The sequence below is a fragment of the Gymnoscopelus microlampas genome (assembly GCF_963454915.1).
Source record: "Gymnoscopelus microlampas genome assembly, chromosome: 15".
In the NCBI taxonomy this organism is placed as follows: Eukaryota; Metazoa; Chordata; class Actinopteri; order Myctophiformes; family Myctophidae; genus Gymnoscopelus; species Gymnoscopelus microlampas.
In genome coordinates, this window is record NC_139952.1 from 11,627,163 (window position 1) to 11,642,797 (window position 15,635).

At 42.9% G+C, this 15,635-nt stretch overlaps 1 protein-coding gene across 2 annotated transcripts in view; it reads left to right on the plus strand.

Moving 5' to 3' along the window:
- The window catches only part of LOC311062363 (Y+L amino acid transporter 2), a 43,734-nt gene that overhangs the window by 2,956 nt on the left and 25,143 nt on the right, over positions 1–15,635 (plus strand). Inside the window, exons 2-4 of one of the 2 annotated variants that reach the window (XM_084081348.1) lie at positions 3,991–4,508; positions 5,942–6,117; positions 8,054–8,196. In XM_084081348.1, coding sequence (XP_083937474.1) covers positions 4,377–4,508; positions 5,942–6,117; positions 8,054–8,196 — 451 coding nt within the window. In that variant the 5' untranslated portion in view covers positions 3,991–4,376. The remainder of the gene's footprint in view (positions 1–3,990; positions 4,509–5,941; positions 6,118–8,053; positions 8,197–15,635) is intronic. The other variant, XM_084081349.1, reaches the window with a different exon arrangement.

The following is a 15,635-nucleotide window of genomic DNA, read 5'->3' on the forward strand; positions in this document are numbered from 1 at the left end:
GATTATCTGACTGAAGCTGAGCCAGTCCTCCACTTAGTGAGTGGGCGGAGTCTATGGTCTGGAGCCAGGCTAGTGCAGGGTAAAAACAAACGACTCATTGTACACAATGTACACAATTGTCAACATAAGCACAACCATGAATTATTATGGACAGAATGAAATCAGATAGGCTCAGATGTGGTTAAAAGGCAAAGACATTATGAGTCTTAAAGGACGACTTCACCCTTTTTCAACCTATGTTCATATAATTGGTCCTCACTAATGGTCATTATAAAATGGTACTATTGGTACTTTTTTATACTCAGTCTCTGTGTGTCATAGCAGTGCTGTGGACGCTTCAGAAACCCACCTACCAGTGACAACATTGTAGGCAGGATTATATTTTTTAAGCAAGATTTCCAATTTTGTATTTAGATATTTATTATTGCGAGAACAATGGCTTCCATATAGCATGCTAACTTTCCAGGAAAAGAAAGCCGGCAGTTTCTAGTAGCTTGGATTCCCCATCGATGATGTCACTGGTAGGAGACACGGAGTAGACAAAAAAGAAAATGGTACCATTATAATAATGAGCATTAGTGAGGTGTTTTACATTTGATTGATACATTGATTCTGTAAGTGATGGGTTTTTATTTTGGTTAAAAAATTAAAGCTATATATATCATAATTATAGAACGCTTTGCAAACAGTCAGAAAATACATTTTCAGGTGAGATAAAATCAGGAGCGAGAACCCATTTATCAGCTTAAATAGCGTTTCAACCTTGTCTGCTCATTTATTTGTTTCATCACTTCCAATTTGAAGTTGTGTCCAGCATCACAGATTATTTTTTTTCTCCAGATTGGATGAAATTGATATCCTGCTCCGAAAATGTATTTTCTGTTTTTCTAAAGAGCCGGAGAGACCCCTGTCCCTGAACAAACACTCTATATGATATGGCAATGATTACAATGGGAATATACTAGACATATTTAACACTCCTGTTTACAGTATGTAGGCTATGCTTCTTAATGGGGAATCGGCATTAAATAACATCTGTGTTTTATGTTCCCCTTAGCTTTAACAGATGCACATATTCATATATAATGTATCGATTTATACATTTTTCATGTCCCGACTCCCTCCTAGAGATTATCTGCATACGACGGTATATTGTCCAGGCCGACCATCACGTGATACAGTGGGTTTCAGTCCTGACTCCTGAGACTTTGTGAATTGATGGAAAAGCACATTCTCCATCTGACCATGTGACCTTTTGAGAATTTGACGGGGAGTTATTTCCCCCCGAGCAAATAGCCGACAGAAGAAACGTTTCATTAATTGCCACCCCTCCCAGCAGCAGTGGTGTACTTGAGTACAATTTTGAATACTTTTACCTTACTGGAGTATTTCCAATTTTCAATACTTTTACTTCTACTCCACTACATCCCAGAAGAAAATATTGTACTTTTTACTCCACTACAATTATTTGTTACTTATAGATTTTGATTATTATTACAAAACATTCATTAGCCCTATATACACAAGCTCACAATGCGTCGTTGTATTGATACTTTTACTAGGAATTTGATTATTTTTCTCCTTGAATCCTCACCCCCAACAGAGCTGCTGAGACTTGGTATATGACTGTTTGTGTGTGATGCCTGAAAAGAAAATAGTTTTGACATCATATTGATGACATCCGGCATCTCCATAATTTAGAGATGTACAGACAGACAGAAATTCCTGGAATTTACATAGATGGAATAGATGAAACACACCATTCACATGACAGAAAAGAAACATGTCATCAAAGATTTATTATGGTAACTTTGTTTTCCCGGATTTCTTTTATTTTGTCCAATCTGTAAAGTAGAATATGTTCATGCAATGTAACTTATAGCAGTGGTTCTCAAAGTGGGGTCCAGGGCCCCTCAGGGTCCCTTGAAGGGGTTCCAAATGGACCCTTAAAGGGCTGTAAACTGTAAACATTTCAGCACTTGTGCAGGAGACCTGGGTAATGTGGGATAGAAAGGGTGTTCAAATGTGGGACAAAACAGGAAAGTTAAATAGTTCAGCTTTTTTTTTCTTTTTGGGTCTTTTTCTGCCTTTTATTGATAGTGTGTAGATAGACAGGAAATGGGGAGAGAGAGAGAAGGGGAGTGACACGCAGCAAAGGTCATTGGGATTCGAACCCGCGACACGCTGTCAGGCATTGGAGCCTAAGTGCCCGGACTGCTAGGCCAGCAGTCCGGGCCCATAGTGCAGCTTTAAGATGAACTGCAGTTTATTGGCCTTCTTTGTAACATTGCTGCTGTGTGTTTTAACCACATTAAAACCTAGCACCCCTATTCTGGGCACGCCATGATAGGCGGAACATTTGGCAAACATTAGGACGGTGGTTCCTTTTGAAGTGGTCATGAGAAATACCCATGTTACTGCTCCTGTGCACTGAGGTGTTTGGAGAGTGGAGACGGGGAAGAAGTATGACCATGTGTTCCCACATTGAGGTGTTTTGGAGACCAGGAAGGAGTTTTGCCGCACGTGCGTTTTTGTTTTTCCCTTTGGAGACCTAGAGGAAAAACAGCTGCCACTTTGTTCTCAGGGAACAGGGGGCCTTGTTCATTATTTACACTTTGAAGGACAGGAAAACATAGGAAATGTGTGCGTGTCTGATTGTTCTGTGCTTGTGTTCCCACCTATTAGGGCCTTGTTTTGTTTTTTGAACCAAAGGTAGACCTGTTGAGGGTGAAACACTTGGAAGCGAATGTTCCTAGCTGGGTTTTAGCATTTAAACTGCTCTTACGTTGCACTGTTCAGTGTTCAAACATGGAAGAGCGCACACAACACTGATTTACTGTGTGCACAAATGGCATGACTGACTTGTGAATTGGGCTGTCATAATTATGGCATTTTACATGACAATTAATTGTCACACAAATTAACGATTTTAATTGTGTTTTTGTCATTGAACACTGAAGCGTATGACTAAAAATTACATTTCCGCTTTGGCTTTTAGGCTTTGACATTAATAGTGAAACAGTAGTGGAAATAATAGTTGAATGCTATTTCCACTATTTATTTAAATGTTTGAAAATATGTAAACAATCTAAACAATTATGACGACTATCTCAAATCATTGCGATTAGGCGACGTAATAATTGTGACAGGCCTACTTGTGAAGAGGCCTATGGGCCACAGACAGTGTGAACTGGCCTATGGGCCACAGACAGTGTGAACAGGTGGAGCAAGACACCAGAACAGGAACAAAACACAGTCACAAGACCTTTGCAGGCTGATGGTGTGACTGGAGTCTGGAGCCATCACTTGGAACACGCTTGCACTTAAACACTTAAACCACATGAGCCCTAAGCGTCCCTATTCTGGGGGCGACGAACATTCAGCGCAAATAGCGGATCTACAAGCCTTGTGAGCACGAGCAGATCTGTGCACTTGTGAGTGAGCTTGTTTTGTTAACAACAAAAAGCATCCATCCATCACTAGATTAGACTGACACGCTGACACAGTCACTGTCACATTGGTTCCACAATAGCAGCAAATCTCCCCAAGTGCTGCTGAAGAAATTCTTCGTACCTGTTAAGAGGTTTTATCATAGCTGTCGTTCTTACCTGTATTGTTTCGTTATATCATTGCTGTCGGGCAGAAATCTCTCCCTATTCTAACTTTTTTTGGGTGTTTTTTTTCTTAAATTAACGCCCTACTTGATCATACTACAGCGTCACACAAAAGTAGCAGGTATACAAGCTTTCGAGCGTGTGGATCTGCTGCTTTTGAATTTGAATCCTGAAAAGTAACAGTTTTGGACATTTCAGGTAACCTGAGGTTTCAAGTAACAGTTTCCACGCAACGGGGAGGATATTGTATTGCTGTTGTCAGCACAGTCTTTGTGGAACATGTCACACCCAACATTTGGCTGCTTGTATGAGTAAGTGACGAATAAAACCCTTCTTGATACTTGATATAATGACATTCCCTTGTGTGTGTCCCTAGCAGGTCGTGTGGCCTCGCACCCCCCACCATGATGACTGCCAGCTGAGATGGAGGAGAACTTCTCAGAACAACACCCGGCTCCCCTTCTTCTTCCCGCGCCTTCATCCGTCCTCCCCTAAATGCCTCCGCTCTTGCGTCCTTGAATCCTGACTCTCATCCTCTCGGATGAGGAATCGTGGATCTTCATAAAGTCCGCCGCGTTGAGCTTTTGAAAGGAGGTTGCATAAGGACACTTGTGAGCTGAAAGGAGGGTTGACACGAGGCCGCTGTGAGCTCTTGAGCTGAAAGGAGGTTGTATAAGGCCACTGTTGAGCTTAAAAAGGAGGCACACGCCAGGCAGCAGGAGGTTGGTAAGCGGCTGAAAGGAGGCGCTCAGCGGCAGCAGCATGGGAGCTGACGGGGACACGGCGTCGGAGGGCAGCGGAGGCGTGCGTCTCAAGCAGGAGATCTCGCTGCTGCACGGCGTCTGTCTCATCGTGGGGAACATGATCGGGTCGGGGATCTTCGTCTCGCCCAAGGTAACATTATAATACAGCCACCTGACTGAAGTTAACATGATTGTGATGCTGTATTGACACATTTTGCTGAGGATCCCCTGGAATCCCCCCCCAAGGACCCCTGGGTAGATAGACGATTACTGATCCCGTTGGGGGGGGAAATGCAGTCGCCAGAGACACGACAGCAGTTAAGATACAGACTAAGAGAAGTACTGTAAGACACAAAAGGGTCAATAATGGACAGTAGTATGCAACACTATACAATGGCCTGCATTCCAGTTTGATTTAATTGCTGTTTGACCTCAGCACAGTGAGGATCAGGGTGGAATATTTGGGGAAAGTTATTAAACTCTGTGGTGTAAATTGTTTGAGTTGTCCCAATGAGTGTGGTTTAGCTGAACTAGCCAAACTAGTTAAATGTGAAATGATTACTTAAATCTGAGGGAGGTGGCTCAGACTTGGGCCAATTGTTTCAGCAGGGTCAGTTTCAGATTTTGAACCTTTTTACATGGCTGCATTGCTGGGGTCATGGCAGGAATAGAATTGTGCGTCTGGACTGGCGCCGGACACCCCACCACCATAACAGTTAAGGTACCCCCATAATAGAGATTGTACGCTCTCGGAGTGGGGGGCCTTTACATCAAATTTATGCAAACTTATTTATGTACTGTAAATAAATGACATGTTTGACCTTGCAACTTTACTTCACCAACACCATCGCCATGAGACCCCCCCCCCCCCCCCCCCCCCCACACACACACACACACACACACACCTACTGTAAGCCAAATTCCAATACTTCTGTCCCCTGGCTTCCTTCGTCCTCCATCATGGTGATGTTAGCGGTGAAATCGGTGACCTGCCAAAATATGTGACCAGAGGGAGGGATTATGTGGAATCCACACTTTGGACACATATTTTGGCAGGTCACTTTCACCGTAACACCGCCATGCTGGAGGACTGACGGGGTGAGGCGGCAGAAATGTTAGTGTTGAAATTTGACTCTAGTAGCCATGACCTCTTGACACTGTGACCTAGGGTCATGGTGCAGTATCCATGAATGTACATGTATGGATTTGATGCAGATAGACCATGCAACAAGCCCAAATGGATAAACATTGACATGTTTTACCATCAGTCTTTTACCATCAACTGTTCTACAGTTTTGGCATTTCAACGCTGTCGGGCAGAAACCTGAAAATCAGCTATCTCCATGTTTCAACTCGTAAATGAATGCCCTACTTCATCATACAAGAGTGTCGCACAAAAGTAGTGAAAATGGCCAATCCAGAAGCTCATGACGTGTTGAGAGCTTGTCGATTTTTAGGCTATTTTCACTATTTAATTGCAAAAAATTATAATGATAAAAAAGGAATTGTTTTCAACATACACGGTTAACACCCAACTGGGAGAGAGGGAGCTTTCTATAAATCGTCCCGTCTTTTTCCCTTCAGGGGGTGCTCTTTCACTCGGGCTCGTTTGGCTTGTCTCTGGTGGTGTGGGCGATTGGCGGAGTTTTTTCTGTGTTGGGTGCGCTTTGCTACGCCGAACTGGGAACCACCATCCGCAAGTCTGGAGCCTCCTACGCCTACATCCTGGAGACCTTTGGAGGATTCTTAGCTTTTATTCGGTAGGTGGCCATTTTCTTTGTTTATTTGTAAAAAAATAAAATAATTGGCCATGGTTTCAACCTGATAAACCCCCCTTGACTTTCATTATAGAACTCATGTTAACCACATTGATAGCATCCCTATTCTTGGCGTGTCATAAAACAAAAATGGGTGAACATGCAGCAAAAATAGAGGTCGCCTTTTGAGCTCGTAGGTCGACCATTTTAGCTGTTTTGATATGACGGCGTGTGTATATAGGGTTTAAGTGGTTAAAATATGGAAATGTATATAAAACATGAAAGAAATGCATGGGAGTTACTTCTTTGGCCTACTGGCACCATGTACAGGAGATTTGGCGCTGATCGGTCCTTTTAAGAGACACTAGCTCCGTACAAAACACACAGACACACGTGGACAGACCCTCTTTTAGATGGCAAGCCTCCTACAAAAACGAGCTGTAAAAAGCTAGGTTTCTGTTTTGGAGGAATATAAGGGGATAGAGAGGGGAAGCATTTGACATGCACAATTGTTTTCCCAGCTTAATTCTACACAGGTGATGACACTTAAATAGAGCTCTGCATCACAGCCATAAATCATTGTAAACAAACCAGAGCTTTAGCGCGCTTCTCCAGGTAAGCTACAGAGCCTGTTCCAAGTACATGAAAGCAGAGGGAATTTCAATGCTCAATACCGAGGATGTCGTGAGCGTAGAACACGAAGCTTGTGGTTTTATAACCCTGTGTTTGTGTGTAGGTTAAATTTAGTGGAGTGGTTCTCAAACTTTGGGTCGTGACCCTAAACGGAAGGTGACCGTGAGGTCGTGCAACTGGCAACTGAAACAAATATTTGGTTAGACATTAAGGTCAGGTCTATTATGCATTATAAGCTCATTAATAATGCATTATGATGAACTTGTAAGGCATTATAACACTCACTTGTTTTACTTCATAAATGTTATTATAACTTATTCATAGGAGGTTAAATAGCATAGCACTCCTTATAAACATTTATAAGGAGTGTTATGAAGCCGTAAAAGTGCATTATGATGCTTGATAAATTGTCCTGCCTTATAGACCTGACCTTTTTTAATATAAAGTCTTACCAAAGATTTCTTTTAATGAAGAAACGAGAAGAGAAAAGAACAGAAAAGTGGGGTTGCGACCGACAGAGACGAATGCATACGGCTCCCTCCGTAGGTCAATTGATTTCATTCATTCAGGCCAGGTGTGCCAACCTGGAGCCTTGCATTGGATAAATGGGTTGTCAGAAGCGGTTCTGTGAGCGATCCAAATGCTGACAAAAACAAAATGCCATCCCCTCCTAAGCAGGTGCTTGACGACGATGCAGTTTGTATTGCCAATGCAGTGAAAACTAGCATAATTACTTCTCTCCTATTCAATGTATTGTGCGATGAAATAGGCTCTGAGCATAATCAGCTACTTTACCACACTGAAGGTGGCTGATGCAGCATATTAAATCACCTTTCTGAACTCGGAAGGAGAGTGGACATTCCTTGCAGACAGAAACATTCCGTTTTGGCACAGAAATGTACTGATAATGAATGGCTGGCACAGCTGGCATATCTAGCCCATCTCTTTGAACGCCTCAATGCTTTAAATCTGGGACTACAAGGTCGGAACACAAACCTGTTTGGCCTCACAGACGAAATCGAGAGCTGGATTAAGAAACTGGGGTTGTGGCTCTCCAGGATAATCAGTGGAGATTTGGGGTGTGCATCTATTTATAACCTACTGATGAGCACTAAGCCCAGCCCGCTGTGTTGCTGTCCCTGGTGCTGTAATGCTCATTCTGCGTTTTCTTTTGGGTGGCCAAAAGTGGGCGGGAATGGTCAGAAGTTCGGCGTGAGCGGGCAGGAGTGGGGACTAAGAAAACGGGATAAACGCAGGGCTATATTGTGTAATAAAGCAGATCGTTTTGTTGTGTGTTTGTCCTCAGGTTGTGGACATCGTTGATGATTGTGGAGCCAGCCTGCCAGGCGGTCATCGCCCTGACCTTCTCCCAATACCTGATCCAGCCCTTCTACCCTACCTGCCACGCCCCCTACGATGCCGTCCGCCTCATCGCTGCTATCATCATCTGTAAGCCTTCGTCTCGTATCTTACGACTGAAATTGTTGCGAACGCGGAAGGAGGCGCGGCGAAGCCGCGACTCCGCCCAAGTGGAGCCTACTACTATGTAACTCGGCTCGGCTTGTGTGTCTGTCTGTGTGCAGTATGTGTGCAGCCCGCCCCCATGTGACTCACGCTCTCATTGGCTCGTGCCCCCATGTGACTCAAAACTCCGTGACTGAAATATAGCAGCTGCACTACCTGTGTCCAGCCGCTAGAGTGCGCCAGAGTTCACTACTACAGTGTGGCTGAAATATAGAACTGCGTTCGCTTCCAGCGTTCGCGCTTCTTACTTGTTTAACATGGTTCACCTTGATATTCCGTCAGCAAGCTACACTTTCAAGGGCATTTCCTGAGAATTCCTGAAAACAATAGGCTCTGTGCACAGCAACCATATTGGAAAGAAATTGGGCCTTAATTCCTTCACAGGTCTTACCAATTATACTAATTAAGACTCTGTTCTATTTAGTGTAGCACAGTGGTTCTCAAACATTTTAATTTCAAGGACCCCCATAACTCTGAAAGTGTAGGGTCCATTTGGCTCAATTTTTACACCCTGAGAGTCCCCCCAAGGAAGCTTGCAGGTACCTGGACCACACTTTGAGACCCACTGGTGTAGCAGAGTGTTTCCAGTGAGCCAACATGCACAATATCAGCACCCTGACTCTGTTGGACCAGAATGGAACAGAGCCTTCATTAGTATCATTGGTAACACCTGTTAAGGAAGAGGTCCAATTTCTTTCCAATATGGCTGGTGTGCATAGAGCCTATGTACGATTATATCAGTTATATACAGTACAGATGTACAATGTGCCGCAACATTTTAAAGTTCTTGGTTGCAACTAGAGTATGTCATCATCCACAGTTCTGTTAGGGCACTCACAGATGCAAACGGTATTTCAGTGAATGGCAAGCCACTCATAGGACTACAAAGCATAGTTTCTGCGGTGGCTGTGGCACCATACAGAAGTTTAGTCCATGCTGCCTAAATGAATCTTCAGTTGGGGGTGTGTTAAGAGGCAGTCGCAGACATGTCTCCAGTGGTTGCCAATACATGCCCTTGGAGCTGCAACTATTCTTTTCCTAGCATATTGAATAATCGAGACGCGTGTCAACATGAAACAAATTATTTTTATTTTATAATCGGTTAAGTTGATCAATCTCATTTACCGTGTGTGACCTACTTATACTTCTTTGTTAACGCAAAAAATGCCAAAGTAGCAGTATTTATTATTAATCAAAAAGAAAGTTTTAATCATCAATTAAAACGATGCCAGTACATCAACTCATCCAGAGTGGTATACTAAACCTGTTCTCTTTCTCCTTGTGTCCGTACAAATGAGTTCAAAACTTTTGGCTGTTGGCAACGACTGCTCAAGACAAGCATGGCAAGCGCTGGCACAAGGCTTTCACCAGCTTTACTGCAGATTGTAATGATTGGCACAAGCCTCTCTTTGCCTGCACAGTATGGCCCTTTGTCTATCAGAGCGGAAGCTGGGCCATGCTGCAGCTTGCATAATACAAGAGCCTACACAAGGATGTCATTGTCACCACGCTTGATCATGACTCCCGCGTGTCTCTTGACGAGCTGGATGGCACGTAGCGATGTCCTGCTGTCCGCCTCTTCTTGATCACTCAAACTGGCCTCCTGTAATCTGGTACTGTTTGTGCCCTGAGATCATCATGGCACTGCCATGCATCTCTATGTCTTTGTATCTGTTGTTGCCTGATGGAGTTTGGGTGCTCATATCGGTCAAAAAACATGGCAACACAATACATTTTTTCCCCTTCCGATAGCTGTGAAAGAAAGATTCCTTTAAGAATCAAAGTTGAATGAAAGGACCTCTCAAGGACCCCTGGGGGTCCCCGGACCCCACTTAGAGAACCACCGCAGTAGAGGTTGGAATTTTCAATCAGGATAGTTTCATAATCGCACCTGGCAGCTGGTGTCATCTGATTGGCTAATGTCTACCTAGAACAAGAACAGGATGAGACTGATTGAATGCTCGCTTGCAGCTTGGAACCAATGATGAAAGACCTCTGCTAATTGAGAGAGGGAAAGAGGTGGGCGGTGGGAAAAGGACAAACACGACACACATTTATGAAAAATTCTGAATAACGCTGATTAAAGGGGACACAGAGAACAGAGATGGAGCAGAGACTATTTCGGTGCATTATATTCAGTTAAGCTTTTGCATATAGTGCATTAAAATACATGAATTATGATGGGCCCAATATATTGTCTACCAATGTGGTGTGTTGCTGTGTTCTTGGGTGATAAGGCAGTTCAATTCACAATTTTAGGATGCAATACACTTGTTTATCGTCTCTGTCGGGTGGAAACCTCATATGTCCAAAACTGTTACTTTTCAGTGTGGCAAAAGTAGCAGATCTGCAAGCTGGAGCTTGCAGATCTGCTACTTTTGATGCTTTTCTCTGACGCTTTAGTATGATCAATAGGGTATTAGTTTACGAAAAAACACAGTTAAAATATGGAGATAAGAGGTTTCTGCCTTACAGCAACGTTATATTAGTGTTATATAAAATTGCACTGCGACAAGGGATTAACAAGGGATTAAATTCGTTCTACTGCTATTATAGTATGTCACAAAAATGTGGACTGCCCTACCAACAGTTATAAAAAAAAAAAGTGAATCCCTACTCTCCTCAGAACTGCTCTCACTCACAGGTAGCTGCTATTCAGAACTGGTCCCTGTAAAAAGTCAAAGTCTATAGTCAAAGCCCCCCCCCCCATACAGTACATATTATTTTTTTGCTTTCAACTCATTTATATGAAGTTTTTGCATAGTGTATATTTGTCTGTCATTAAATGTTTAGATGAATTGAGTACAAAGGACCCCAATGGTAACAAGCCATAGTGCTTTCTTGGGTTTAGAATCCTCTTAACAGACCTTGTATTGAACTGAACGTCCCTGTGCTTGTCTTTGCAAACTGTTAAAGTATTCAATCAATCAATCAGACAGCCGTATAGGCAGGGGTGCACATAACTGGTGCGCAGGTGCGCATGCGCACCCAAAATAAAAAATGCGCACCACATCAGGCGACGCGAGGCGCTTTTGCGCACCAACAGCTGGGACAGGAATTTCCAAGCGTTTATTTTTTAGCAAAACTAAAAAATAAAAGCCTGGAGATCGAGGCTAGGAATTTACTTCCTGAAGCCACACTCACACAATCACTCTAAAGCACCCGTCGGCCCCATGTACAGCCATTAGGCACAGGGGTAGAGATATGACTCGCGTCCTCTCGCATCGCCTTGCATTGCCTCGCTGCGTGCACGCAGCCAGCAGCGGCTGTTAGAGGCACTCGTCACCGATGATGAACGCACCGTAATGGTGCAAAATATGCCGTGAACGTCCCAATCTGGCGGATAAAATCAGCGCAGCAGCACAGGGCACCAACCTTGGGGGCTTTATCTAACAGCGTGAGAAAAAAAAAAACGGCGAAAATCGGCGGAATTTAGAAGCAGAGTGTCCTTTTTTTCTCGCCCCCCCCCGTTCACAAAACTGTCCGGTGGGCACCGTGCTGAACCCCCCCCCCCCCCCCCCCCCCGTTGACAAAACTGTCCGGGCTGAACCCCCCCCCCCCCCCCGTTGACAAAACGGGACGGGCGCCATGCGCACCAAGTCACATGTCCAGGTGCTCTTCTGCGTACCAGACCTAAAAAGTTATGTGCACCCCTGCGTATAGGACAAGTTGCCCCCCCCCCCCAGTCTTTGGAATAGAACATTCTTGTCCAAACATGTTGTGTATATAATCGCTGTCATGGGAAACCTTTTTCTGTCCAAAGCCGTGAGAATTAAAAAAATATGCACAGCAATCAAACAAACAGAAGATGTACTGCACAAGCGTTGTGAGCTTGTAGATCAGCTATTATTTTCGCTACTTTTGCAAGACCCTGTCATACGACTAAGTCTAATACAGGGAATTTAATTAGGAAAAAGCAATTCAAAAGATTAAATACCAATCTGCCCAACACCGAGAGATGTACGTACACTAATCTATCAGGTCTACTTGGTTAATGGTCTTCCAATGGCAGACAGCAGCTGAGCTGTAAAAGTATGTATACTATGTCATGTTTATCTTAAGCATAAGTTGATTAAGAGAATGCAGGCTCTCAGTGAACAGTCTATAGCAGGGGTCTTCCAACAGGGGGTCCTCAGAGTTACTACAGGGGGACCGCCAAATCTTTGATTTTTTTATTTTTTTTTACATTAACCACTTGAACCTAGCATCCCTTTTCTGAGGAGAACGTTAGCCAAAAACAGCAGATCTACAAGCTCACAACGCCTCGCGCTGCAAGGCGTTGTGAGCTTGTAGATCGGCTGTTTTTGGCAAAGCGCTGTAGGTGTAGAGGGGGTAAAAAAGAGCAGACCAAGTAAAAAGAAGTTTAATCTGAAACACAATTTTATACAATACATATAGAGGGGGTCCCTGCTTCATCTCTCTCTCATAGGTGGTCCTTGGCCTGAAAAACGTTGAAGGCCCCTGGTCTATAGAAACAGTCGCACTTGCAAGGTACATTTTCTTTGAAGTTTTTTGAAGCAGCAGTCATGACACACAACGGACACGTTTCGGCTACAGGCCTGAGGAGCCGAAACGTGTCCGTTTGTGAGTGCAGACTGTTTCTATAGACTTAAGCAACAACAGTTTGTTAGAGGCGGACATGTTCTATATTCTACAAGTCTGTGTGAAGTTGGGTCTGCTGTCAAACACCTGTTGTGTCAATGTTGACACTGTGGGAAGGGAGAGGCCAACGTTCACATTCACAAGCTAGCTATAAGCTATAAATGAGAGCGTATGTTCCTATGTGAGCAGCATTTATAAGTTATAAATGCACACATAGGAGCGAGCGTGTGTGGCTTTTATAGCTATGTTAAGTTGTATAGTTCAGTGCTTCCCAAACGGTGTGGCAGGAGACGAGTCCAGGTGTGCCTCAGGTGTGATATTTTGTAATATGCTGTATACAAAATCTTTTAATTTTTTTGGTAAACTATATACATACTTTGTACGCACTCTTCCCACTACAGAGGCAATAATACTTTATTTACAATTCTTTCAAGCTGGCATCCCTGTTTTGGGCATGTTGTCATAGGCAAAAAAAGTTCAAATTAAAATATTACTGTTTGCCTATAATTGCCATCTACAATTAGGGGAAAGGGCCTACTGTATTTCCTACCCCAAAAAACAGCATATATCATGAACGCAACTTCCAAACAACACCGGCACAAATTTTAAAAGTTGTACCTAGGGGTGTGCCGATATATCGTCCCGCGATATATCGCGATACGTTTTCGCGACGATATGTATCGTTTTGGGAAAAAAAAATATCGTTTTTGAAAAAAAAAAAAAAAAAAAAAATCAAACGGGTTTTGTAGCTGAAAAGCTACAAGTTTGCATATCTGAATAATGCAAAAACAGAATTATTTGTTTGCATTTTCTTTTTTTCTCCTCCATATATTTTCATAATAAAAAAAGTGCGTATCGTATCGAAATCGTATCGAAGTTGTGAGCCAAATATCGTATCGTATCGTTTCGTGAAATTAGTGTATCGGCACACCCCTAGTTGTACCGTATGTCGTAGAAATGCTACAGCGATCTTTAAATACAGTGGTAATAGCAGATCTATATGTGTCAGCTTATATGTGTAAGCTTGTAGATCGGCTATTTTCGCAATTTTATACAAAAGTATAATACAGGGTTATCAAAAGTGATTAATCGGGCTTATCAATATTCTAAAATATAGATCTATTAAATAAAAAATCATCACAAAAAACCTGCTTCTCGATTTATTCGATTAACCTACACGAGCAAGATGAAGTTATTATTGGTTCTAAATATCAGTGTCGATATATGTTCGGTTAATTGCCCATAGTCTATGATATTAAAAAATATTTTGTTTTGCCAGCACAGCGGTGGTAGACATCCCAGCGAGGGTAGACGGATTACAAACCATGCCCTTTATAATTAGCTCTGTGCCTGTGGGGTTGTGAACAGCAACATGTTAACTCCCGGGCCGGCACACTATATTTATAGACTCTCTTAATCGTGTTTGATGCCTGGACTGTATACACTGGAGGATATTTAAATCCATAGGTTACCCTCTTGCCTTTTATGTCCGTGGTGCTTTGCAAGTAGCGTGACTTTGACTCAAGATCCTGCGCCAAAATCGAGGCGTTTTTGCCCAACGTGATCCCGTAAATCCATGTACACATATTAAAGCTTAGCGTGTCTGCCTGGATACTACTTTTATCCATTTTTAATGGTGAGCTTTGTACTGCAGTTGTACATGTACTGTTTTACTTAAGTAAAAGTATCAATACTGCAATGTAGAAATACTCTGTTACAAGTAAAAGGCCTGTTTTCAAAATGTTACTTGAGTAAAAGTACACAAGTATTGGCATCAAATGTGCTTAAAGTACCAAAAGTAAAAGTGCTAAAATGTTTGAAAATGGTAGATCTACAAGCTCACAACGCATCGCGATGCGGCGCGTTGTGAGCTTGTAGATCTGCTATTTTCAAATAGCCTAGGTATGAAATAGGGCTAAAGTGGTTAATGTATATCTGCAAAGTAACAAAAGTTTTCAAATAATTGTAGTGGAGTAAAAGTACAATATTTGTCTCTGAGATTTAGTGGAGTAGAAGTAAAAGTATAGACGATTGGAAATACTTAAGTAAAGTAAAAGTACCTCAAAATTGTACTTAAGTACAGTCCTTGACTAACTGTACTTAAGTTACTTTACACCACTGGTTTTGGACATGCAAGGTTATCTCCCGACTTCGACCATATGCATTTCCATTGTGGCGCTGCCAGCAGTGTGCTGGTATTACACTCTTTTACTGAGGGAGTTATTAAATTCAGACAGAGTAATGGCCCATCAGGTAACTGCAGGGAACCCGGCCAAGCTTTTATAGCAGACACAACCAGAAGCAGAGCTCTCTCAATGTTCCCCATTTGTCTTCTCAATGTTGTAGACAGGCTGTTAATTACTCCCCTTTGTCTGCCCTGTTACCTCCATGTTCATCAACTGTATCGTCTCTGTCTCTCTCCCTCCCCGTTTGATTGTATAATCACCAGCATTTCGTCGAAACATTTCGTTGCTGTCGGGCAGAAACCTACAGCATCTCCCTACTTTAACGTTTTTAGTTTTTTCTTAAATTAACGCCCTACTTGATCATACTACAGCGTCACACAAAGGCATCAAAAGTAGCAGATCCGCAAGCTCGAAATGCGAAGCAAAGCGTCTCGTTTTGAGCTTGTAAGACTGCTGTTTTTGCTATATTTGAATCCTGAAAAGTCACAGGTTTGGATATATGAGGTTTCCACCCGACAGAGACGATTCAGTAGAGCAGTTCACACAGCACGTGTGTGCAGCCAGACTAAGATGCAT